Source organism: Hibiscus syriacus, unplaced genomic scaffold, assembly GCF_006381635.1.
Source record: "Hibiscus syriacus cultivar Baekdansim isolate YM2019G1 unplaced genomic scaffold, ASM638163v2 tig00112530_pilon, whole genome shotgun sequence".
NCBI lineage: Eukaryota > Viridiplantae > Streptophyta > Magnoliopsida > Malvales > Malvaceae > Hibiscus > Hibiscus syriacus.
The window spans coordinates 981417-1007819 of NW_024063358.1; the positions used below are offsets into that span (position 1 = coordinate 981417).

The 26403-nt window shown below is 36.5% G+C and overlaps 4 protein-coding genes and 2 pseudogenes across 4 annotated transcripts; 5 read left to right on the forward strand and 1 right to left on the reverse strand.

The window, feature by feature from the left end:
- Positions 1 to 9191: 9191 nt before the first annotated feature.
- On the forward strand, positions 9192 to 11113 carry LOC120181757 (annotated as a pseudogene).
- A 2946-nt stretch (positions 11114 to 14059) lies between these two features.
- On the forward strand, positions 14060 to 15001 carry LOC120181649 (transcription factor bHLH131-like). The gene is made up of 2 exons (XM_039186735.1): positions 14060 to 14399; positions 14523 to 15001. Exons 1-2 carry the CDS (start codon positions 14205 to 14207, stop codon positions 14925 to 14927), a joined length of 600 nt encoding a protein of 199 aa, XP_039042666.1. The 5' UTR covers positions 14060 to 14204; the 3' UTR covers positions 14928 to 15001.
- A 1418-nt stretch (positions 15002 to 16419) lies between these two features.
- On the reverse strand, positions 16420 to 17554 carry LOC120181758 (annotated as a pseudogene).
- A 2490-nt stretch (positions 17555 to 20044) lies between these two features.
- LOC120181759 lies at positions 20045 to 20560 on the forward strand. Its single transcript, XM_039186827.1, has one exon. The coding sequence runs from the start codon at positions 20045 to 20047 to the stop codon at positions 20558 to 20560; it is 516 nt and encodes a 171-aa protein (XP_039042758.1).
- Positions 20561 to 22753: 2193 nt separating this feature from the next.
- LOC120181650 (centromere-associated protein E-like) lies at positions 22754 to 24888 on the forward strand. Its single transcript, XM_039186736.1, has 2 exons — positions 22754 to 22841; positions 22964 to 24888. Exon 2 carries the CDS (start codon positions 22967 to 22969, stop codon positions 24866 to 24868), a length of 1902 nt encoding a protein of 633 aa, XP_039042667.1. The 5' UTR covers positions 22754 to 22841; positions 22964 to 22966; the 3' UTR covers positions 24869 to 24888.
- Positions 24889 to 25001: 113 nt separating this feature from the next.
- On the forward strand, positions 25002 to 25598 carry LOC120181760 (submandibular gland secretory Glx-rich protein CA-like). Its single transcript, XM_039186828.1, has one exon. The coding sequence runs from the start codon at positions 25002 to 25004 to the stop codon at positions 25596 to 25598; it is 597 nt and encodes a 198-aa protein (XP_039042759.1).
- The last annotated feature ends 805 nt before the right edge of the window (positions 25599 to 26403 follow it).

Here is a 26403-nt window from a genome sequence, read left to right on the forward strand (position 1 = left end):
ATCCTACCTTGACCATCTGGCACCACACCCAACTCATGGGTGATACCAACTCACTAATATTCCTTACAATTCTCTTTCATTTCTCTTTAGTAATCACGTTAACTCCTGCCCCTGCATGGCTTGGCAACGGATTCTGAGTTATATTTGGCTGCTCACTGTCACCAAAGTTGATGACATTCCTCGTTCTCAAAGCTTGGACAACCTTCTTAAAAGTAGTACAATTCTCAATGGAATGCCCAAGGTTCCCTGCATGGTATTCACACTCAGCACTAGTATCATACCATTTGGGAAAATGAGGTTGCATTGGTGTCACGTGATACGGCGAAACCACATGCCGATCATACAAAATCTGAAACAATTCCTTATAAGTCATCGGGATGGGGTCAAATTGAGGCCTCTCTCTCCTCTGGTCCCTTGCCCCTTGTCTATTATCATTTTGTGTTGACGACCCTGCTCCTTGAGGATGAGAAACAGTGATGTTATTAGAATCGTACTGCCTCACATTACTGACTTCGTTTTCCTTTTTCCTCGTTGGTGGCCTCTTACTAGACTCTCTTCCCTCGAGCTTCCCACTCTTAACAGCCATTTCAATCATTTCTCCCGCCGTAACTATATCAGCAAAACTTCGATAAGGATTACCGATAAGATGCGAGAAAAAAAGGAGCCCTTAAGGTATTGACAAAAAGCATATTTGTTTCATCCTCTTCCAATTGTAGGTGGACTTGCACTGCTACATCTCTCCATCTTTGAGCATATTGTCTAAAACTCTCGTTAGACTTCTTTTCCATTCCTTGCAACATCATCCTGTTGGGCCTAACATCTTTTGCATGTTTGTATTGCTCAAGAAAGGACTTAGCCAAGTCTTTCCATGATTTAATATTAGCTCTACTCAGCTGGTTATACCACCGGATTACCGAGCCAGTTAAGCTTTCCTGAAAGCAGTGTATCACAATTTATGTATTCGGTCATCTTCCTAAAAAACATTGTGATATGCACAGAGGGACACTTGGTACCATCAAACTTCTCAAAGTCAGGAACTTTGAACTTTGGAGGTAAAACCAAATCCAGAACTAGACTTAATTCCTTTGCGTCGAATCCATAGACACTAGTATCTTCCTTTATGGCTCTGACTTCTCTTTCTAGCTGTTTCCATTTCTCTTCCAACGGATTGTTTTGGTCCTTCTTGGCTTCTTCATCAAGGTCCGGAACTTGATGATATTTATGTTCTTCCTGATATGAACTAGATCCAGGCTGTACGTTAATAGAAACACCGACTGGATTAATGTGTACCTTCCCGATATGAACAGGGGTCACTTGAACGTTCTGAGATTGTTCTGGGGTTAACCCTGGATGATGAAGTGGGTCCTCAGTTACACCTTCTGGCATAGGGCTTTTCCCATGTTCTGGATTTCTTCCTTCCAACATACTCGTAAACTTGGCAAGCATCTCCTTTTGGGCATTCATCATATCTTCTTGCCTTTTCCTGATATTATCTTATAACTCCAACTGAGCCTTCTCAATTTGGGCAAGTTTATCCTCCATAACTTTCTTCCTGGTTCTGTAGATATGCTTGGGATTTTCCAGTATTACTCTGTCACAGAGTCATTTTGTTATCACTGATATTTATTAATGAATATGAAATATATGATTATGAATGAATAAAATGCGATGCAAAAATTTAAATGTATTAAAAATGCATATGTAAAATGTAGGGTGTTGATCCTGGAACGACTCCTTAGAACAACTCTTTATATTAGAACGACGTTCAATTACAAAGTTGAAACATATCACAAATAAATCTGCAACATCTCTCCTATTTACTGTACATGTGCTAGCAACTCCACGATCTTCTGGTTTTCTTCAGCCTCGGGATCCAGTTCTTTAGTCACATCAGCAGCTTCCTCGGATAAAATGATCAAATATTGAGCTATTCTCCGCGCGTGTCCTAGGTAACAAGCAATAAGATCTTCTCTTTGCTTAACTCTCGCCTGAGCTCGCTCCCATCGAAAACGCCATTGTATATCCCCCTCATAAGGAACTATCGATAGCTTACTTGTTTGCCTCTGAAAATCTTGAACCATGGCTTCAAGCTCACTCACTTGTTTTTTCAAACTCTCAACTTCCCCACGGCTTGAGCTACATTCCCTGTTTCGGTATTGTCGTAATGTAGTCTCTAAACTTGAAATCCTCTCATTCAAATTCTAATTATGGGCTTGACTCTCTTGTAACTGCTGCTCTAAAGAATCCTTTTCTTTTAATAAAATCTTCACTTGGTGCCTGCTTTATTTGAGCTCTTCTTGACTCTCTCCGGCTACTCTCTTGAGGCTCGTCACCTCTTGCCTCAATTCGAAAGACTTACTCGAGCTAGAACCTACCTGAGCTTTTACCATTCGCTGATAAGTTGATCGAAGATCGTCAAAATCTAGCCGAAGTTGCTTCTCTACTTTTTCAATTCGATCTGCTCTACTCTTCTGAATGTCAATCTCCAATCCCTTTTGATACACTTCATCTTCCAGCTTCTGCAAAGTCATTCTCCATTGTCTCTGTTCTGCTTCAAAATCGCGCTTAGCTAACTCTAATGGAGATGACACCACTCTCAACTGTTCCTCCACCGGCTGAATATTTTCAGGATTCACTATCGGGATGTTGTCATTTACTCGACCGCTTCTCCACTTCTCGTACTCTTGAGATAACTCGAGATCATAAGTGAACATATTCACACGACGAGTTTGCTTCCAGGCCTCAGCAACCCCTTTAACTTTACCCTTATATTGATCTCCTTTGAATGCAAAATCCGACCCTACCAAGTCCCATGTGGCTGGAATGAACTGTCTTGACCCATACTGTCTGGAAACTAATAGCGGTGCATACCCAACAGAACCCCATATACCTGGTAAAGGAACCCAATCTCGCTCTCCATATCGGTAAAGTATAGCCGAAGAGACATTCCACGAAGCTCGCCACAAAATATCACCGTCTCTGATATCCTTGAAGATGACCATCCATTTTTCTTCGGTGAAGCCCCCAGGCCATTCTTTAGAAAGAAAATCCTTCAAAGGCGAAAACCCCTCTAGAAACACTCATCCTGGTGCTCTTTCAACATGTTTGAAATGACTCAGAATCCACACTAGCAGCAAAGGCGCACATCCTATAAAGCATCATTCTCCCTCATGCCTACAAGAACTCAAAGACCGGAACGTCTCAACTAAAATGGTTGGAACATGATCCACGTGCTTGTCTAATCTTTCAAACATGTCAACGACTGATACGTCTGCATATCCTAGCACCTTTGGAAAAATAACAAGCCCATAAATCCCTAAAGCAAACAAGTCAAGCTTCTTTCTCTTATCAGGGTGATGATCAATTACTTCTTTCAAAGCAGCCCAAGAGATACACTCACTGTCTCCCTTCTTCTTAATGTTTCTGATTACCCAATCTTCACTCATTCCGGTCATCAATAGTAATTTCTTCTTAAACGAATGAGTGACTGGCAGCTTGGTATATACTCTATCCATCTGGGACCTCGAACAACAGACCAAAGCTTGATACTCCTCTATTGTTGGTGTTAGATCCACTCTACCAAATGTGAAACAGCTGTAAGCCGGATTCCAGAATTGCGCCAACGCTCTAAACATATTTCGGTCAATAGGAACATCCAGAAGATAAGGAATATCGTCGTACAATTGATAAAACATCTCCTTATCGGCTACTGTCCATCTTCCCCATATCTCCTTTAGCTCACTTAGATCATTCTGACGCACGTTGATGTGAGTATAACCAAATAACTCCGAAACATATCCAGGCATCACGTTGTCCCCATTGGTCAGTTGAGACTGTTCCGACCACCTCAAAACATCGGCATTGTCCTCAACCTCTTTCTAAACCGTTCATTCCATATTACTGGTCTTCTATATGGACATCGATCCCAAATCAACACCATGTAATGGATAGTGAAATACAAAACAGAAAAGAAACAAAGCAAAGATAACAAGAGATCGGTTAGCAAACATAAAGCAATTAAGTCGAGATAATAATTTGTTCAAGAATCCTACCCACACATGCTGGCTACCTAATCATGCTTTATCAGATCCTACCCAACATGATATCTACCCCCATGCTTTGTTATTCACAAAAATAAATCCTAACCGCATGATATCTAATTCGCATGCTTATTTAAAAAATAAACCTAACCGCATAATATCTAGTTTGCATGCTTATTCAAAAAACGAAAATAAATGACTCAAAAAATATTTTCCTTGTGTACCATCCTCACGGGATTCTTAAGGTTCGGGTTTGGCTCAACCTAAGTTTGGGCTCTATGTTCACTATATGATGGGTTCGGTTCTAAAGTAATAGGTTCTCGAATTGTCCTTACCGGTGCCCCCTTGGCTGCCGAACCCTCAATCCTGGCCCATCACAGGCTTTAGGGGATCGAGTTCAATTTCGAGGGAACACACCTCCTTATGTCCATGCGGAGGTGATTACCATCACGAGGACCATAAGGTGTGAGCTCCAGGAACGATCCACTATCCCATGCGGAGGTGAAAACCACACGAGGGCATAGTCTCTCACTCTTACTTAATTAGGACGGAGCGATGTTTTAGCTCATGTCATGAAAATGCAACTATGCAGTGTGTGAGGAAAAGCGAAAAAACACAATAAAAATACTCAAAATTTCCTAAATTCACACAATTAATCTGAAACCATTAGCAAACAAATTAGTACAACTATTTAATTGTTAATTGAATTAAAAAAAATCAAATTACAAGCAAAACTTATTAAAAACCAAACAATGGATCAAAAACCAAATTAAAACGAATTTGTAACTTTCAATTGCAAAAACACTTAATTAATCGACTATCGGCCTGACTCTCTAAAAAAAGTCCTCAGCGGAGTCGCCAAGCTGTCGAAACGATTTTTTTCTAAAAGGTGAAAAAGGTGAGATTTTGAAAACCACATTAATTCTTAATTATCTCTTTTTATTTTAAAAACATATGCGATTTAAAAGACCTCTCGTTTCAAAAAATTTTGAGTTTCCTTTACGATCGAAAAATACGGTTCGAAGAGTCGCCACCAATCTTTGATTAGGGTGTGATTAGGCACCCAAAAATGCTTTGTCATTTTAAATAAAAATTAATTTTAATTAAAACAACAAATTGAGGTCTGCGTTACCAAAATCCGAGTTCGGGAGTCGGTTACATGTGGGAAAGGATTAGCACCCCCACAACGCCCTAAATCGGTACCTAGTCGATTAATTAACGTCTTTGCAATGAACTTTACAAATTCGAATTTATTTTGATTTTTGATCCCATAAAATAAAATTGTAAATTTAAAACATTCAAAAACACTCAAACAAATTAAATTAAAATTACCAAGTCGTTTTAGAAAGATAAAGAATGTTCGATTATTTACAAATATCGAGACCAGATCTTAAAGATATAACAACATTTTCTCGATATATTTAAATAAGCGAACATTTCTTTTTCTCTCGTTCCCAAATTTTAGGTGACGAATAAATTTTTTTGTTTCACTTTCGGGATATACTTTTATTTTAAAATCATTAAAAGCGGACCTCAAATCAGTTATGACTGCCCACTTAAAACAATTTTAAATTAAAAATATATTACCCTTAATCCAATTATGAATATGTCGAGTTATGCAAGTGAGGCTATTATGCATATTATGCAAAATAATGTCATGTAAAACCTAATTAAATAATATCCTATATTCAAATGAACACCTAAGTCTAAAATAAAGTATGGTGATATGGTATATACATGCATACAACGACACTGGCATACATTAGCATAAAACAATATATACAATAAAACATACTATTAGTAACTCGATTTCATATTCAAAATTACCATGAAGGACCAGAATAAAATAAAATTAAACTAAGCATGCAAAGTAGGAATTAACCATTAAATTAAAAAAACATGCTAAGTGACTAAATTGTCAAACAACCAAAATTACAAATTACATTTCAAAAATAAAACATAAAAACATTTAAGGACTAACATGAAAAGTGTTCATAAATATGAAGACCAAATTAAGAAGGCGCAAAAGATTCGTTCAAGGACCAAAATGAAAGTTCCGTAAATTACACAACCAATGTAAAAACAGTGCAAAAATGGCCCTAACATGATTCTAGGCTAAGATATAAAACGCTTAAAATTAAGATACGAAATCAAAAACCCAATAAAATTCAATTTAAGGACCATAAAGAAGCAGGCCGAAAACGGAATGACCTATCACGCAATTAACCCACTATCCTAGAACACATAAGGTTCTAGCCTGATGAAACACCGCCGTTTTGGACCTGGCTAAACGACGCCGTTTGGACGTTCTGATATATGGGATTTTAGGGTAACATTTCTAACCCTAAATCATTCTCATCCTCTCCTAACATTCCCCAGCACCGTTCTCTCTACCCATTTCCCATCTACCTTCTTCTTCTACTTCTCTCCCTCAACACGACTGTGGCCCTTAACTCTTAATCCCGACCACTATAAACGGTGGTCCAATGACCTAAACCAATGATCTCGAACCCCTCACAGCTCTTGCCTCACCTTGCTAACCTCCAATCTAAAGTCTAAAACGCAAAAAACAAACTCTTTACAAACACAAATTGGCATTTCGACTTCACTTTCTCTTCAACGTCGTTCTCACCAACCCTCTTCATCTTTCGACCTCTAAGGCTTTCTACGCACCAGACGAACGCTGCTCAACCAACGAGTAAGGTAATAACAATAACTCATCTTCTCTATCTCTGCTTTGGTTTCAAAAAAATGTGAAGAAAAGTTGGCTATGGTCCGAAAGAAAATAAAAAAACTTTAGAAACTTTTGATGCTTGCACTACTTCACATGGATTCTATTTTTTAAAAGAATATTGTTTAACTTCCTCTAATTGTAACACAACACAAATGCACACGAAAAGAGATATATATATATATATAGAAAAATCGAAAAGAAAACCCAAAAAGAATACCTCGAAATTCCTCGTATTTCTTTTGCTTTCTCTGGTTTCGAATTATGAAGTTACACTATCGTTTCTTTTTGTATTCTTTTACAGTGTGAAATTGTTAATGACTAGTAGGGTTCTCGGCTGATAGTCCCTGATTATTGCTTCCTTCGTTTTTGGTTACCTTCTTCCTTTATTTCTGTGTTTTTCGTTCATTTTCTTTTCAATGGTTCTCTGATTCTTTTTTTTTTTCTCTGTATCTGGTCGTTTTTTGTGTTGATTGTGTTGCTCTCCCTTTTGTTTCTGGACCCCCCTTTTTTGTTCTCGTGTCCCCCTCTTTTAGCAATGATAATGGTTAATAAACCCCCCACTTACAAAACAGTTTACTAATGCAGTTTTCCTAATTAATTAAAAAACTGACCCGATAACTGCTTTTAGTCTTCTAGGGAGTATTCACGTGGACTTGAGTTGGGCCTTCAATTGCTCAGCTTTGGGTCTGTTCCGATCTGGCCCCGGACAAAACCGAGCATCTACAGTAAAAATCTCAAATTATACCCAAAAAAAAAATTATTTAACCCATCATTCTTATCAATCTTTTACATTGAAAGGTTTAACACAAATCATTTAACTAGTTATTGAGACAATCTCCTTGCAACCAAGTTTATAACAAGGAATAAGCACCGCGAAACCATCATCTTCATCACCACGAAAGCCGGCACCGTGAGGTTCTTCCCAACCAGTGCACCATTCTTGACCGTCCGATGGAACCACCACTATATCGAATTCTTCATCGATGGCACTCCTCTCTTCACTGCGTTCCCTCGTTCCTGTTCCATCGGTAACAGGCTGTTTCTCCTTATTTCCACCTCCCCAAAACCTCCATGGAAAAGGAACTTCCATCTCATTTTAGTGAACTTTTTGAAGTCAAGAATTGAACTTTAATAACGTAATTAGGTGGTAGTCCGTCGAGTTTACAGTCAATAGAAAAAGCCCTAAAGCTTATAGTCTCTCACTCAAACTCTATTTATTTCTTTACTTTGCAAGAGTTGGTCTCCTTGTGGAATGTATAGAACTATTCTTTAAAGAAGAAGAAAATAACAAGAAGTATTTTTTAAGCAGGAGTAAATGATTAAAGGGTTCTTCAGTTTGAATTTGACATGAAAACAAGTAGTCTTTAGGGCTATTTTTATTACAGGGTGTTTAATGTGGAGTCAAATTAGTCTATCTTGCTCTTTTAGCAGTTGTCGTTGACGCGTTCATATGGTAATTTATGATTTATAAATTATAATTCTTTAAAAAAAATAAGGGTAAACTACATAAACGATCATTAATGTTTGAGTAAATTTTCGTTTTCCTCGTCGAAGTTTTAAAAGTAATAAGATGATCACTAATGTTATAGTCTTATAACAAAAACGTTATCTTTTTAGAACAAAAAAGTCATTTGACTGTTAACCGTCGTCATCTATAATGTCACTATTTGTTCAGACATAAAAGCTTGAGACTAAAGCTGCTCTAAAATTTTAAATGGTACATATTTAAAAAAGTTTCAAATTTATTTCCAGTTTCTTTTATTCCTCGTTCAGAACGCTAGGTAGATGTCCAGGAAATAGGAGTTTTAGACCCCGAAGGAGATAAAGAAGTCAATGAAACCAATTTTCAAGCTCTCATTTAAAGCATAGACAGCTGCTTAATTGGTCATGTTCATCAGCTACTCATGTATATAGTTTATGTGAAGAGGCCATCCATGACATTTGATTTTAAACAACCATCTCCTTGTTAGTTTTTGGTGTTTTTTGTGCTTTTACCATTCTCAGCCAGTGCTCGAAGTTAGAGAAATAAAATTTTTGGGTTCATCCCTCATTGCACAGCAAGATAACTCTGGGTGGAAATCATCAGTTCAGCACCTAAACGTGCTAAATCAAATTTCTGTTACAGAGATAACAGACAAGTGACCGATTTGTTATAAAATGATAACATTAGTGACCAATTCGTTATGAAATGATAATATTAGTGACCATTTGTTACTTTTGAAAATTCAATGAGAAAAATGAAAATTTACTCAAGTATTAGTGATCATTTGTGTAGTTTATTATTTTTTATTTTTTAAAATTATTATCAATATTATATGGTTATTTAAATATTTTATGAACATTTTCACTTCTAAAATATTTGCACTTTGGTTACAAATAGGTGGAATTTGTTAACTGTATTATCGGGGGGGGGGGGAATGGGAAAGGAGAAGATTCCTGAAGAGGTAGAAGGAGTCGAAGTTGAGAATGAAAAGTTGAGGGAAGATTTCATGAGCAAAGTTGAATCATGTGAGCAATTGAAGAAAGTGCAGAATGAGCAGGTAACGAAGATCCGAGAAGCGACTTCGAAAATCGAGATGCTGATGCAACAACTTCTTGAAAAAGAAGAGGAAATCGCGTCAGTGAATCGATCAAATGAAGATCTGAAATGCAACCTGAATGAAAAAGAATGTAGTGTCAGGCATTTGAATGCAGCGAACGCTAAGCTGAGAGCTGAGCATGACGAGAGAAATCGGAACTCGGAGCAGGAAATTCGAAGGTTGGTCTTGGCTTTAGATGAGGCAAATGAGCTGAGTATAGATCAAGAACAAAATATCAATGTGCTCAAGGCAGAGATTGAAGGTCTCAAAGGGGACCCATCTGTTTCAAAGAAGAAGTGTTTAGAAGCCGAGAAGGCGGTAAAAAATCCAAGGGAGCTGAGGGAAAGAGATGATTTGTTGGTTCAGGTAGAGGAAGGTTGAATATCAGCTAAAATGGAAGAAAGAGCAGTTCAAACATTTAGAAGAAGCCCATGAGAAGCTTCGGGACTGGTTGAAGGCGAGTAAGAAGGAATGGGAGCAAGAAAAGTCTACATTGCTTGCTGAGATTTCTTTGCTGCAGACAACGTTAGATTCACAGATCCAAGTTGCTGGAGATCTTCAAAACCGGTTACAGATTTGCAATCAAGTCTTGGCTCACGAAGAAAACCAAAGTAAGTACCTAGAACTTGAAATTTTGGAGTTCAAACACTCTATGAAACCATTTTTTCTGAATGCCAGGATGCAAAATCACAACTGGACTGCTTGAATTCCCAGAGGGACAAAGAAGTTGCTTCTCTGAGACATAAATTGGGCACAAAGGAGTCAATTTATAGGGAAATGGAATATCGAGCTCTCAGTTACAGCGTAAAGATGCCGCTCTCAAAGTTCTCAAGATGGAACTTAGAGAAGTTTGTGATGCTTTAGAAACTGCAAAATCTGAACTGACTGAAGAACAAGAGAGAACAGATTCGCTGATGAGAAGGTCGAGTCTTTAGATCAGATAGAAGAGCGGTGGCTCCTGACACAGAAAGAGCGCGAGAGGCATCAAGAAAATGAATTCGGAGATAAACTTCATGAAGTTTGTGATGCTTTAGAAACTGCAAACGTTGAATTGGCTGAAGCACGAAAGAGAACAGCTACTTTAACGAAGAAGATTGAATCATCGGATCACTTGGAAGTTGGAAGAACAGTTAGCCCTGAGGCAGAAAGAACTTGAGAAATACAAGGGAACTGAAAGAAGTCCACAAAGCCCTGGAGAAAGCAAATTCTGAATTGGTTGAGAAAACTTGTGAAGGACATGAACTTGAATATGAATTGTGGATACGGGAATCTATCGCCGGCGGTTAAAAGTCGACCTCAGAGAAAGTCAGTCACTGCGTAAAGAATTAGAAGCTTCTCTTCTTGTGCAAGCGGAGGTTGAGGAAACTATCAATAAAGAGAAACATGAACTTGTCCGTGTAACCGAAGAGAAAGATGGGATAATTGTTAATCTCCGGCAGCAGGTAGCGTCACTAGTGCAAGAGCTCAAAGCAATGGAACTAGAAGCAGTGAATTCAGCAGAGGAAAACATTCATCAACTCACAAAAGAGCACGACAAGATCATAGAGGAGAAACTACTACTGGTGTCCGATTCGGAAGCAAGGCAGAGAACATCAGAGGCTTTGGTCGAAAACAACACGAAGTTGTCAACAGATCGGGAAAATCTGCTCGGATTCTTTATGAGCTTAGGTGACCGGACCAAAGAGCTGTCCAGCGAAGACAGTAAACTGATGGGAATCTTGGGGAGGATTGTGCAGTCTTTTGACAATGACACGACATGAAAGGTAAAGACGAACTCCATGACACAAGGAAAACAAGAAGAGACTTGTTTCTTCTCCAGCAACTAGAAACCCTTATTATCTTATTGAAGAAAGATCACCATTTAGAGAGCTCAACTTTAAATCAACCAAGTTTTTTTTCTGGAAAAAAATCCAGCTTTTGTATCCAAAAGCATGGATTTTATTTTCCTTTTCAGACTTTGTATGTGATAAATTCATGTGTACAGTTTTAGATACGGATATATATTTTTTCTTAAAAATATCATTTTTATGAAAATCCAGCTTAATTATGATTATTAATCAATAGCATTATTATTAAATCGTTACTTTTAAAAGATTAACAGGGAAAAGTAAAATTTACTCAAACACCAGTGATCATTTATCAAATTTCCCCAAATCATAAAGCATTGTATTTTAGGGTAAATTTGCGTTTAGTACCTAAATTATCAATTTTAGTTCATTTTAATCCCTGAACATTCTTTTTCCCCCAAAAATCATGCATAACGTTTAGTACCTAAATTATCAAATTTACCAGTCGTCCCGTTACAGTCGTCGACCGTCGCATCCATCGGTCGATGAAACCCAAACTTTTCAGCCCGCACCTTTTTGGCCCCCTGAGTGTGATTCTAACATCTGGTGCACCAAAAAATACCTCAATCTCCCCAAATCGATATGGATTCTTCGTCATTCTTTCATGGTCCACCGTTCGTTTGTACTTTAAGTTTTTAACGGTATGATACTAAAATGAAACAAAAATTATATGTCATCTATGGTTTTTAAAAAAATTTAAAGTTTAAGGACTAAAACTACGGTTTAGGTACTAAAACTATAGTTTATGTACTAAATATATAGTTTACGCTATATTTTAACCTCGGAAAGCAATTCTTCAGTATATCGGTTTCCCCTGTTTCTTTCTACTTCTCTCTCGCCGGCCGCGAAGAATCCGATCCGAATCATTCGAGATTTACCAAATCCTGGGCCCGCCGGTCGACCTTTTCTACGCTCCAGAGACTCTATTTCCAAAACCCGAGCCCTAATCCTAACTCAAATCCTCCATTATCTAAAAGCCTTAAACCCCAATGAGCGATAAATTCAATTTTAGTCAAAAAGTTGCTAACTCTGGTTTCAAATCACGGCAAAGTAATGGTCAAACCATCCGAAAAAAAGATTGCAGGCAACCAAAGGCGGGAAACCCATTATTTTAACATGGGCACAATTTGGACTGCATGTTCCTACTGCTATTACAAGTTCGAGTATGAGAAGAGGTATGAAGAGTGCCACTTGCGTTGCCGGAACTGTAGAAAAGGGTTTCATGCGGTGGCCGTGGCCGCGCCACCGGAACATTTATGGGTGAAATACGATTCCGGGAATAGTTCAATGGGTGATAAGAAAGGGTTCGGACGGCGAGATACTACGAAAAGACATGTTGTGGAGATTTCTGATAGTGATGATGAGAAGGAAATGGAAGTGAAAAATGAGGCTGGTGAAGTGAAAGCAGAAGGTTTCAACAATGGTGAAGCAAGGGTCTTGATGAAGAGAGTAAAATCTGTGGCAAGGAGTGCTAAGAAAATTGCAGGGAGAGGGGTGAAGATCAAGACAGTTTAGACTGGAAAAAATCAGTTGTGTTAAGGGATTTCCTCATTGTGCTTGTATGATTTTCAACAGTACAGGTTAACATGAAGCAAAAATTTTGTGTGTAGATGCTGGTGTGGCTGACATTGTGTTTTCTAGCCTCGCTGGTGGTAAAAAGATGCAGTAGTTATGGTACAGGTTCTTGAATCTTGATCAGCTTCTTGTTGTTTTGTTGTTATTATCAATGGAAACTGTGTTATGGTTCTTAATTGTGTGTTTTGATGTTATGTTCTTAATCGATAGTGTCGATCTCTGGTTCTTAAACCGGCTTTTGTAGGATTTAGTGGACATTTTATATTCACTCGTGTTTCAAGCTCTTCAAGTGCAAGCACAGTGTTGGCTCCTTTTGTTTTAGATGAAGATCAACCCTTTGATTAAAACTAAGACTATTCATTTTCCATGAAGTACACATATATGGCACATTTTCGATAAGAGTATGCAGAAAGGAAAAAAGAAAATAGAGCATACCAATGATGAACATGTACCTTTGTCCAACACTCACATTTGAATATTAGGATTGAATTGTCTATTGGTCAAAATAGAATGAATTCGTGGATACTTGGGAGTGATGACCTAGACACTGTTATTGTTGTCTCACAGACATTTCTTACGAGCTTCGGACACTGTCTTCCGGGGGGGGGGGTATAGAGTTTGATATTCCTAGGTGGTGAAATTATCATTTTGCCATGTTAAGCTCTTCTGCATTTATCTATGGTCTGTCTCTTTCTGAAGCTAACCTTGATTCTAGCTTATCTTGCTAATGTTGTCAGGGCTGCGAGAACGTAAACATTTTTATAATTTTTTGCCTGCTTATAATTTTGTATAAATTTTTGCTAGTTCTGTCAAACGAAGCACATTCAGTCAGGCCCATGTTTGATGTGTCTAGGTGCTCTTTCAAGGGTATACAACCAAAAAGAACCCGCCTAATTTAAGTTCTCTTCAATATCTTTAATTTGTAACCTTTATTATTAGCTATTCCTTTGCTAGTAAGAGGATGGGGATAATGGCAAATTCTCCACGTTCAACTACAAGACATGAAATCATAAGAAAATCATGCATATCATAATCAACATTCAACAATCCCAGTCCCAGTATCTCGAGAAGTTAATGTTTAGATTGTATCGAATATTTCATGAAATCAGCCCATGCTTCATACATTAACTCTCATTTATTAGCTTTGATATCTCTTGTTCTTCACCTCTTTACTGCATGCATATGCCATTTATTAATAAACTTTAAAAGGATATTACCTTGGTCAAAGATCATTTAATCTTCGATCAAAATCACTTTCCTACTCTATGATCTATCTCTCTACGGAACAAGTTCTACCGGAGAAAACCGAAGCTCCCCCAATGGTTCGTCTGAAAAAGGTAACAGTTCACTGTTTTCACTATATTCTTATTCCTTGATCGAGCATTCTTCCTATAAATCATCTGCTTTGTACCTGTGGTTAGAACAGGATATGCAACAACATGTTCACTACGGTTCAGTTTCAGCGATTGATTTCAGCTTCCAAAGTCTGACAAAGAAGTCTAAATCAAAGGCTGAGGCCAAGGTAGCCAATGCCCTGAAACACAGAATTGCTGAGAGGGATCGAAGAAAGCGGATCAGTCAACAGTTTGACATGCTCCGAACCATCCTACCGAACTTGATCAAAGTAAGTGAAGATAAATTTAATTACCATTACATTTCAATGGTAACATAATTGATGATCCTAAGTTGAGGCCTCCTTTATAAAGAAAAAGGGTACTCGGTTAAACTTTTCATTTCAAGTGAACAGATGGACAAGGCATCGGTGTTAGGCGAGACAGTGAGGCTGGTAAAGGAGCTGAAAAAGAGAGTAAGAGAAATGAAAGGAGGTTGTAATGGAAGCTTGGAGCGTGTGCTCCCTGGCGAGTCAAACAACTTGAGTTTGGGTTATCATCAAAAGGATGGGAGTATGGTGAAGGCAACATTCAGTTGTGACGACAGGCCGGAGCTGATACATGATCTCACACGAGAAATTAGGAAGGCAAACGGGACGGTCGTGAGGGCGGAGATGGTGTTTATAGGGGGGAGGAATAAAAGCGTGTTGTGGATCAAAGGGTTAAGTGGAAATGAAGGGATAGGTATGCTTAAGAGAGCTTTGAAAATGGCGATAGCTAGACCCAAGAAGAAAATTGAGAAGCCTCGTGTCACTCTCTGAACAGTTATTCACGTGTCAGAATTATGTACTTTAAATACAATCATGATTATCGTTTCAATTGATTCAAATCATAGAATCTGTAATTTTTTTTTCTCAAGATGGAGATTGAGCCGGCGACGGCGATGAATTTGCTCTTCTTTATTTTATTAATCAATTCAATTCAACTTTTTCTTTTTTAATTTTATTTAACCGATAGCGACATCGATTTTGATGTTGGTTGTCGTACACTAATTGCCTTTATTTTAGTTTTTTTAATAAAAATATTTATATCTTTGTGACATGTTCTTTTTGTGGCACGTTTTTCTCTACCTTTTGGTAGTTTACGATCTTTTGTTGTTGTCTTCGTTTATCCTTTTTCTCAGGGTTAGATTTGATATCGTCACGACTGATCACACTTATTTGTTATCATGATCTTTCCTGCTTTGGACCCTGGATTGATTTAAATACGCGTTTTACGTTCGTAGATAGTTTTCTCACGTCGCTTGACTGTGATTTGCGATTTGTAGGTGGTCTTCAGTAATTTCATTCCCTTTTGTGATTCGTTTGTTAATGCAGTTAGATTTATTCGTATCTTTATTTTGTTCGAGCATTAATTTTTTTAATCTTTTTTTTTTTTCTTTGATCATTGTGTGATCTAGGTGACTAGTTTTTGTGTTAATATTTATAGGAAAATGTCCTAATTATAATTTAGTTTATGTTTATGTGTATGCTTGAAAATATTCATTGAAATTCTGTATATTTTATATTTTAAATAAAAACTAACGGCTTTTTATTAAAAAAACTATTAATCATTAATAAAATTAGTGGGTTTCAATAAAAAAAATATCAATCATTAATCTTAAGAGGGTGTATATTTTTTTGATTCCGATCGGATCAGGTGAATGATGTATAATTTTCGACTCGGGTCTGATTAACCGAAACAAACCCGTGCCCATCCCTAGAATGTTGTATCTAATATCTGTATTTTACTAAAATATTTTAATAATAAAATAATATATGTTTAAAATTTTATTTTAATTGATTGATAATATACATAATATGGTTACACAATTATTTGAACTTTAGATTCTTTACTATGAGTGACATCTTAACTTAAAATTTTAGGATTAACGAATTATTTTAAACATTATATTAATATTTTTAGTGTTAAGAGGATATTAATATTTTTTTAGTGTTTTTTTTAAAATCTGAAAAGAGGATTACAGTTGCAAATGGGAGCTTCCCACTTCAGAACAGCATGTGTTTGGGTTTTGTTGAGAGTGAAGGTGGAGTATTTCAGCACATTGCACCTTTTGGCCGACACGTCATTTGAAAATTCGGTGCCATCTGCTGCTTCTTTGTTACTTGTTAATTACACACGATTCCATCATAACGCAAAACGTATTAAAGAAATAAATCTAAATTTTCCATTGATCCAAACACTTTATGAGTTAATAGTATATCAAACAATAATCTTATGTATATATCGCAAGTAAAAAATTAATCCTGAAGCTTAGAAAGAAAACCTTGTTGAAGAGAACTTGACTGAGTCAGCAAGCTTCAGAACTCGCTCCCCATACCGGAATGACTAGCTAACCCTGTTCTTACTGCTCCCCACACTCAACCGTCTTCCTCCTCCGCAAACTTTATCGTTCCCAATTTGATCCTTGATTTCACTTATCGAATGCCAAACGGTCTCAAACGACACATTCTTCATCTGCGAAAGTGCTGACAATCTCTCTTTACAATCTTCCGATCTCTCCAAAGCAAGCACCAACTCAACCGAGTCAAAAAAGCTCAAACGACTCGGTCTCTCTCTAATCTCACCGACTCGGATTGAAACCTCGTTGATCGATGAGAGATAATCCTCACCCACCAACCTCGAAACCTCTTCCACCAACAAGTTACCGTCGGCGTGAAAAGAATGGGGCATTCTCGAAATCTGTTCGAGCAAATTCACCAGAGTTTGTTTCATTAAGCAACTGGCTATTTATAAGCGATGACACTTTCTCTTCTTGTTCTTCATCTTTATCTACACTGTTTGAAGTAGAACTTAGAAAGAAGCACAGAATCCTTGACGTTTGTAACAGATTTTCAAGGTATAAAGCATACCTGCAAATTGTTTCCGTTGAATATTTGCTCTAAATTAGATATTGGAACCACATATTTTCCCCGGGGGGAATAATGGTCGAAAACATACCATCTAACCCACGAGGAAAGTTCCCAGGTTAACGACGTGGTGTTATCTCTGAAATTGGAAAGTTTAATGTGGTTCCGGCCGCCATTGGAAGGTAAACGGAGAGCTGATCTTGAAGAATGAAGCTGCCGCGTTTAACGATGTGATGGGCTGTGATGAGGCACTTGAGGGCAACGGAGGCGTCACGGGTAGTCTGGAGACGGTCCATGAGGGCCTCGACGACGGTGGAAACGGTGGCCCGTGAGGTATAACCGGAGCCGAGTAAAGCGTCCAAGTGTTTCGGGTCGGGTGGAGTGAAAGGGTCGTCGGTCGTGGCTCTTAGTAAGGCTAAGTGGAGGGATAGGGTTTTGGTATCGGAAAGCATAGCTGCCTTGCTTTGAGAAGCACTGTCTTTGATGAATCCGATGATGTCCATGAGGATTGGAATCTGCCCCATTGAAGAACAAATGAAAATGGAAATGAAAAATCGAAAAAGGTAAAGTGTGCATTTATTGTGAAAATATCATATACCAATTTGAGTAAAATACAAAGTTAAGGGACTAAATAAAAAAGAGTACATTTTTAGTAAAAAAAAGTATGAATCAAAGTTATATAGATATTCTAGTATGGTATATGAGCACATAATTCAAATTTGATAAAAAATAGACTTAAGATAAATGATGAATTGGCAAAATAAGGATAAAAAATTAATGTGTTAAATTGAAAAATATAAAATTTGTTATCAAAAAGAGGAATTGAAAGCCTGAGTTTCAAATTTGGTAAAATTAAACTTAAAATGAATAATGGATTGAAAGAATAATGAAAGCAGTGACTAAATCGTAAAATTATCAAAATAATTTGTTAAATTTTTTATTTTTTGAGTAACTCGAAATTTCAAAATTTCAATTCGACTCGAACTCCAAAACCAAATTAATAATTTGGATTGACTCGAATAACTCGACTTGAATAATTTGAAATTGAAAAAAATATATTTGATTTTTTGAGTCGAGTCGAGATTTGTTCACCCCTAATATAAAATATAATCAAAATTAAGTTTGTATACGTGTTCATATGCTTGATAATTTCAATTCGTGTCGGAAAATTGTATAATATAGTACTTAATTTATGGAACGAGCATTTGACTAGCATATTATTTGATAAGGTATGTATTTATGTATTTTGTTAAAAAATTATAATACTATGATATATTCAAGCATGCTAGCATATGTATTTGTTACACATGTTACTAAATCGATTTTCGATTAGAATTGATTAAAAAATGAAACACGTGTTATTAGTAACATGTGTCGTCGTATGATTGAAGGATTAAATTTATTAAATTATATTAAATTTATGATCAAATTGATATAATATATAAATAATGAATCTCAATTGTTAATTATATCAAATTTGTTAACCATCAAATCAACTGGAAAGTTAAATGTTGTCGATAGATGATTGATTCGCATTATTTACATTTTTAAATTGTCTAATTGATATGTAATGACACATGTCACTATATTATTTAGAGGATTAAATTTATTAAATTAGATTCAAATTAAGATCAAATTGTTAAAATATGTAAGTAATGAAAAACATGTGTACGATTATACCATTTTTATTATCTATTACATTAACTCCATCAAATGTTATTGAACAGATGATTTGATTAATATCATTTAAATAATTAAGGGTATGTTTGTTTCACTGAATTTTTTTTTTGAAAAATATTTTCGTAAAATGAATTACATTTTCTGAAAAACGTTTTTCAAAAAATATTTTACGATGTTTGGAATAGGTTGTGTAAATCATTTTTCACTAGATGATGAATAATTTAGAAATTATTAAAATAAAAATATATTGTTTTATATTATATTATTATAATATTAATACTATTATATTATTAAATATATTTTAAATATTTTAGTAAATAACATTTTGATCAAAATTATATTAATATTAAATATCTAAAATAAAATTATTTGATTATTTATTATTTAAAGTAAAAAGTTTAAAAAATAACTTTCAGAGAATCATACCGTAAGTCATTTTTCAAAAAATGTAAAAGAAATTATGTTCATCAAAAAAATGTTTTATATTGACCAATAAGTTTTCCTCCAACCAAATACTGAAGAATGAGGAAAACGTTTTACAAAAAAAAAATATTTTACGCAAAACAAACATATCGTAAGTAAATTGATTGATAAAATTAAAAAAAACTATTATTAAATTATAATAACTCATAGTTAAATGGTCACGGTTGTGATATACCCATTTATTTTTAAGTTTAAATGGTGTTCAGAATTTGGTGGGCCCACTGCACGTGAGAGTGCGAAAGCTTAAGTCGCTGTCTTAATTTTGAAAATATTTCATCAAATATCATGATCTCTTAAATGATCCAACGGCGATGACCACCACATTGATCTAAAAGATCCTAACTCAAAGATACGTTCTTGCACATATTACATTACGCGTTTAATATTTAAATTATTATTTTTTATTCATTTTAGTATTTAGATTTTTTAAAATATTTAATATCATATATAAAATTTATTTATTTTTGTTTTATTTCGGTACTTCATCGATAGAAACTTTAGTTTCTGTTTTATTTTAGTACAATGATCAAAATTTAATATTAAATTTTAAAAAAATTAAAAGTTTAATTTTAAAATAGATTAAAACTAATAATTTAAATATTAAACACGTTAAGTTTTTCATCGCTGAGTGTTAAAATGATATAAAAAATAAACGTTATATATAATTTTGAAGAAAATTAAAAATTTAAGTATTAAATATACTAAATCTGAGAATTTAAGTATTAAACGCATAGATTACACTTTTGCATACGACCATGTGCGCTGAACGTTCTAGGAAGCATAGTGCGTGTATATACACACATACACAGAGCAACAAAGAGATCGAACAGTTTGAGTTTGATTTTATTTTATTTTTTAATTCTGGGATGGGTTTCCCTGAAAGATGTAAGAACCACCAAAATCACAATGAAAAGCAAGGGGTTTGCGCTTCGTGTTTAAGAGAGAGATTATCTCTTCTTTCTTCCGCTTCATACAATGAAGTTAATTCCATACTTTTCGCTTCTTCCTCTCCGTCGCCGTATTTTTCTCCCGCCGACGACTCTTCTCTTCCGACTTCGACCACCGCTTCCTCCGCCGTCTCTCAACATCGCAAGCGGGATGGTTTCGGCGGGACGGGAATAAAGGGGCTGTTTCCATCGTCTTCATTGTCAACGACTTCGTCGTCGTCGATCATGGTGAAGCTCGGTAGTATTAAGGGTTTGAAGAAGAGCAGATCGGTTGTGTTGGTGACAAGGAACGCGGAGGAAGAAGATGCTCTGAACGAGAAGAACAAGAGAAAAGGGTTTTGGTCTAAGCTGCTGAGTTTCAAAGGGAAGAAGAATCCTCTCACGCATTCAAGGAGTATGAGATTAATGATTGGTAGAGTTAATCAAATTTTCTAGGGTTTCATTTTCAACGATGAATTTACTCTTCTTCTTTCTTATATAATTGTTGTATGGGAACGAAAGTTTTCACTCTTAATATCAGCTCAAATCCTTACTTATATACAATATATAAATCGTAGTAATTGTTTTAAATTTGATTTTATCGAATATCATTTATCAAATATAATTAAAACTAATAAGATTGGTTTTAATGATAAATAACTTAATATTGTTTAAGCAATATTTCATGTTCCAGTCCTTTTATATATAGAAAACTCATATTAAAAGATTTATCTATTAAAATCAGATGTACGACCCGAATCGATCATCTTTTGTAATTATTTTTCAAATAAGAAAGGGTGTGGTTCAAGATTCCTAGTATAACAAGTAATTGGACGTTGAATTAGGTTTAGGTCATTCAATCTTTTTCCTAAGCTTATGACATCGCTATTGTTCATGCATATCAAGAATGTTGACTTTTGATCATAAATATCACTGCCCAAAAATAGAATTATATTACTTTAAGTTCAAAGAGTCGTGATTTGTCTTACTGCACCATTTTATGGTGCATCACATTTTTTTCCAGTCCGATTTTATGATTTCGTCATAATTAATTCGGATCGATTTATATTGAATGTCTAATTTAATGGGTGACAGAGTGAGTGTTCAACATAAATTTTCTACATATAGAAAAAATCAAAATCGAGATCTGTTTAAGTAATATCAATCTGTTTACCATTTGAACCAATATATGGATTACCCGTTAAATCTTTTTTATTCTAAACTTGGTTCTAAAAGTCCCATTGTTTTCAATATAAAAATTGAAGTAAATTTGAAAGTAGAAGATTCGTGTGAGATTTCAAAGTGTAGTGGACCGCAAGAATCAGATAGATGTAAATGAAATTAATGGAAGTCGTATAAATATGGATCCCATAGAACCCGTGATCCTGATCCCCCGTTTCCTTCTCATCGTTCTCATATTGTATCCTCCATCATTATGGTCCGATATAAACAGTGATTATAATGTGACATAGATTTTGTCTCTTGAGTGGAGATCCGTTGGGTTATTAATTGTTGGATTTTATTTTATTTTATTTTATTTTATTTTCGATTTTTTCCCTTATTTTGGTTTAGAATTTATTATATGAAATTTGATTCATATGAGTTAATTTAATTGGATTGAATCCTTCTATTGAGCGACCTCAGTGATAGATGAGAGTGTTATTATTTTTAGAGGGTTTGAATTTAAATAAATTGAGTTTGTACATAGAGTGTGTATGGTGTAATCTACTAATGTGTTTTATTTAGGGTTGAATCAAAACATTTTGAATTATATAAATTAAATTAAACACGTATGAATCAAGCAACCTCGATGGTAAATGAATTATTATTATTCCTTGAAGTCTTAGGTTGAGCTTCAGTTTTGGTCTATTTTAATACATAAACTACCAGTTTTGATCTATTTTATTACCTAAACTTTTGTTATTTTTTTAAAATCATATATGAGGTTTAGTTTTGTTTCATTTTAGTAACACTGGTTTTATAGTCTTTGATCGTCGCATCCCATCAATTGTTGAAGCCTAAACTTACACCTTCTCAACCCCTTAACGCGATTTCGACCTTTATTTCATCGGAAAACGCCTCAATGTCCCCAAATCAAAGATGAACTCTTCGATTTCTTAATCCTTCGATCTATACGGTCCATCGTTTGATGGGCCTGAAACTGGAGTATGTTGGTTGACTCGTCATTCTCTAGTGGTCTACCATTCGAATTAGTTGTACAACCACCGGAGCTATGCCACATCAACCATTCCATTAAATTTTTAACGATGATGTACTAAAATAAAACAAAAACTAAATATTATGTATGATTTAAAAAAAACAAAAATTTATATATCAAAATAGACTAGACCTGATAGTTTAGATACTATTTACCCTAAATTTTATCCATTAGAGGTGTACTTATCCTATTTTAACCTTCTATTTACACGTGTATATAGATTTATTAAATTATCCAATTTACTTAATTCGGCTTCGTATTTTTCTCCTGCTTATATCTTTTAATTAGATTTTGTGGCCATATTTTTCTCCAACATGACTTTTCTTGCTTCTATTTCTACATGTCATTAGAAAATATAGTTAATATTTATCCCCATCATTAAATCTTTATTATTTTTAGAACCCATTGCTTGTTAATTAATTGTGTTTTTCTTATTTTCCGTCAAACGTTTGTCAAGGCTAAGGAAATCTCCCCACATTATCGCGGAAATCAATCCCAAGTCTTTCCAATCCAATCAAGGTATAACATCTTCTTAGCATTTCATGTTTTCCGATTCAATTTAGGGTTCAACACGACGAATTTCTATGTAATTTCCCCATCGGATCTTGACCTAGTTTTCGTGGGATTGAATTTTGCGGCAGAAAATGAGTTTGCTAAGCATCTGGCAGTACGAGGAAGATTCGAACAAGGAATCCATCGAATCGTTGAAAAAGGAGCTCGAAGAATCCAAAGAATCCGAGAGGAAACTGCAGGATTTGTTGTTGGTTCAGACCAAAGAGTTGGAGAAAACCAAGGTTTCGCTCGAGGAATCGAGGATAGAAATCAAGTCCTTGCTGGAGAAACACGAGAGCTCGTCCGAGATCGCCTCCCAGGGCTCCACCAGCGATGATCACTCTCCGGTCGAATCCCTCGAACACGAGCTTCGAGTCACGAAATCAAACTTGGCTAAAACGCAGGAGAAGGCCAAGAGTCTGGCCGAAGAGGTGATGATGTGGAAGAACGAGCTGCGACGCACAATCGAAGCCGAGGATAACAACAAGAAAGCCATGGACGGTTTGGCTTCGGCATTGCAGGAAGTGATAATCGAATCGAATCAAACCAAGGACAAGCTCTCTTCAACAGAGGAAGAGCTGAAGAAGACCAAAAAGGAAGTGGAGGAATTGAAGGTGATGCTGAAGAAAGTCAAGGATCAATGCGTGGACGAACGAAGAGAAGCCGATCGACAAAAGAACATCGCCGAGAGATTAAGGGCAGAAGCCGAAGAATCGATCATCGCATGGAGTGAACAACAGAAAGGGTTCGTCGAATGCATTAAAAAGGGTGAATTCGAAAAGAATGCTGCACGAGAAGAGTGCAAAACATTGAAGGATTCACTCAAAGAAGCAGAGGAAGCCAACAATAAATCCAGGGATGAGATTCATAAACTAAGGGACATAATGAGACAGGCTTTAACTGAAGCAAATGTAGCCAAAGAAGCGGCTATTGCTGCTAAGGAAGAAATTTCCAAACTCAAAGACGCACTTGCTCAAAAGGAAGAAGCTTTGAAATTGCTTAACCAAGAAAACGAAAGGCGTGCGAGAAGCAAAGCAAGCGCGCGGTCGAAATCACCGGCGAGAAGGACCGCGTTGATGACGATGAAGCAATACTCCGAAATGGACGATTCCGAGCAGTGTAAGGAACATATCGATCATGATAAAGGAAGCGAACAACCTACACTAAGACCAAGAAGATCGCCATCACCGTTACCGGTGCTGAGGAGGACTGCATTGTTAACAGTGAGGCAGTGCTCGGAAATGGATAATTCCGAGCACGGTAAGGAACATAATGATCATGATCACGAAGGCGAACATCCAACACTACCAAAAAGACCACCATCACCGTCGGTTGCGAGGAGGACCGCATTGTTAACGATTAAGCAGTACCCTGAAATGGAGAATTTCGAGCAGGGTAAGGAACATAACGATCATGATAAAGAGGTCGAGCAGCCCACACTAGGACCAAAAAGACCACCATCACCGATACGGACGATGAGAAAGGCCATGTTGATGACGATGAAGCATTACAAGGAACATAATGACCATGACAAAGAAAACGAACAATCTGCACCAAGGCCATCGAGATCAACATTAGTGTTACCAACGGCAACGCCGAAGGTGAGAATGAGCGTGTCGATGACGAATTTGAAGTTGTGCTCGGAATTGGAGGATTCCGAACATGGTAAGAAACAAAAACCAACGGATTCAACACAGGAACATAGTGATCATGATAAAGAAATCGATCAATCCACACCAAGACTATCAAGATCAATACCAGCATTACCAGCAACAATGACGGCGGTGAGAATGAGCACGTCGATGACGAATTTGAAGTTGTGCTCGGAAATGGAGGATTCTGAGCAAGGTAAGAAACAGAAACCAATGGATTCAACACGTCATGACAAGGAACGTAAAGACCATGATAAAAGAAAGCAAACAATGTGCACCCGGATCACCACCGTTACCAGCAACAAAGACAACAATGAAATGTTCAGAAATGGAGGATTCTGACCAAGGTGAGGAAAAGGAACCAACGGATTCAACACATGATTACAACGAACATAAAGATGATGATAAAGAAAGTGAAAAACCCGAGCCAAGGCCATCAGGATCACCATCACCGTTACCAGCGACAACGACAACAATGGAATGTTCAGAAATGGAGGATTCCAATCAAGGTGAGAAAAAGGAACCAACGGATTCAACACATTATGAAAAGGAACATAAAGATGATCATGAAGAAAGTGAACAACCCGCACCAGGATCACCATCACCGCTATCAGCAACAACGAGCTCGGAAATGGAGGATAATGAGCAAGGTAAGAAACAGGAACCAACGGATTCAACACATGATAAAGAAAGTGAACAACCGGCGCCAGGATCACCATCTCCGTTACCGGAAACAACGAAGATAGAGGAGAGCTTGGAAAAGGAGGACCATGAGCAAGGTAAGAAACAGGAAGCAACGGATTCAGCACATGATAAAGAAAGTGAACAACCGGCGCCAAGATCACCATCAACGTTACGGGCAACAACGACGATATACGAGTGCTTGGAAACGGAGGACCATGAGCAAGGTAAGAAACAGGAACCGACGGATTCAACACAACATTACAAGGAGCATAAAGATCAAGATAAAGAAAAGCGAGCAACCCGCGCCAAGATCATTAAGATCGCTATCAGTATCACCGTTACCAACAATGAGGAGGTTGAGGAAGGCGATATCGATGACGATGCATGAGTTCTTGAAAATGGAAGATGATGAAACAAATAAGTTACAAAAACCAACGAGTCCAACACTTAATGATAAAGAAAACGAACGACCCGCACCATTACCGACTACGAGGATGTCGATGTCGATGACGATGAAAGAGTTCTTGCCGATGGAGGATGATGAGATCAATAAGATGAAAAATCCGGACTCAAGGTCAGATAAACCATTAATGGACTCAAGCTCAATACAACTTTCCAAAGAACAAAAAGATCAAGATAAAGAATTTGCTAAGAAACTAACTCCTTTTATACCCACCAACTCTCGTTTGATTAAAAAATTCCCACTTAAACACAAGTACCCAGAAGAAGAGCCACCCAAAGAATCTAATGATGATTCGGACTATGAAGACTTCGACCCGCTTAAGGGCTCCATCTTCGACATAGCTGAAACCCCAAAAACTGAAGCAGAATCCACAAATCAATCGAAGAATGCTGATGATGAATCAACTAACGTTGAGGAGGTTAATCACCTTCACCCTGATTCAACCCATGTTGATGAAGAAGGTGATAGAACGAGAACAAGGAGATTGTTTTCAAAACTTGGTGGTCTTATAGGAGTGAGAAATCTTTACAGGAGAGAACAACCTCCTGTAGAATGATAAAATGTATACCTAACAAAATCTGCTGTATCTTACAATAAGATTCATTCTATTTATTTATTTTATTATTTTTCTTAGTTTTTAGATAAGATCTTATATTACAAACTCATTAAGCTCCTTTAATGATTTAAAAAAGATAAAATAATCTCAGTGACAAAAAATCTCATATAATAT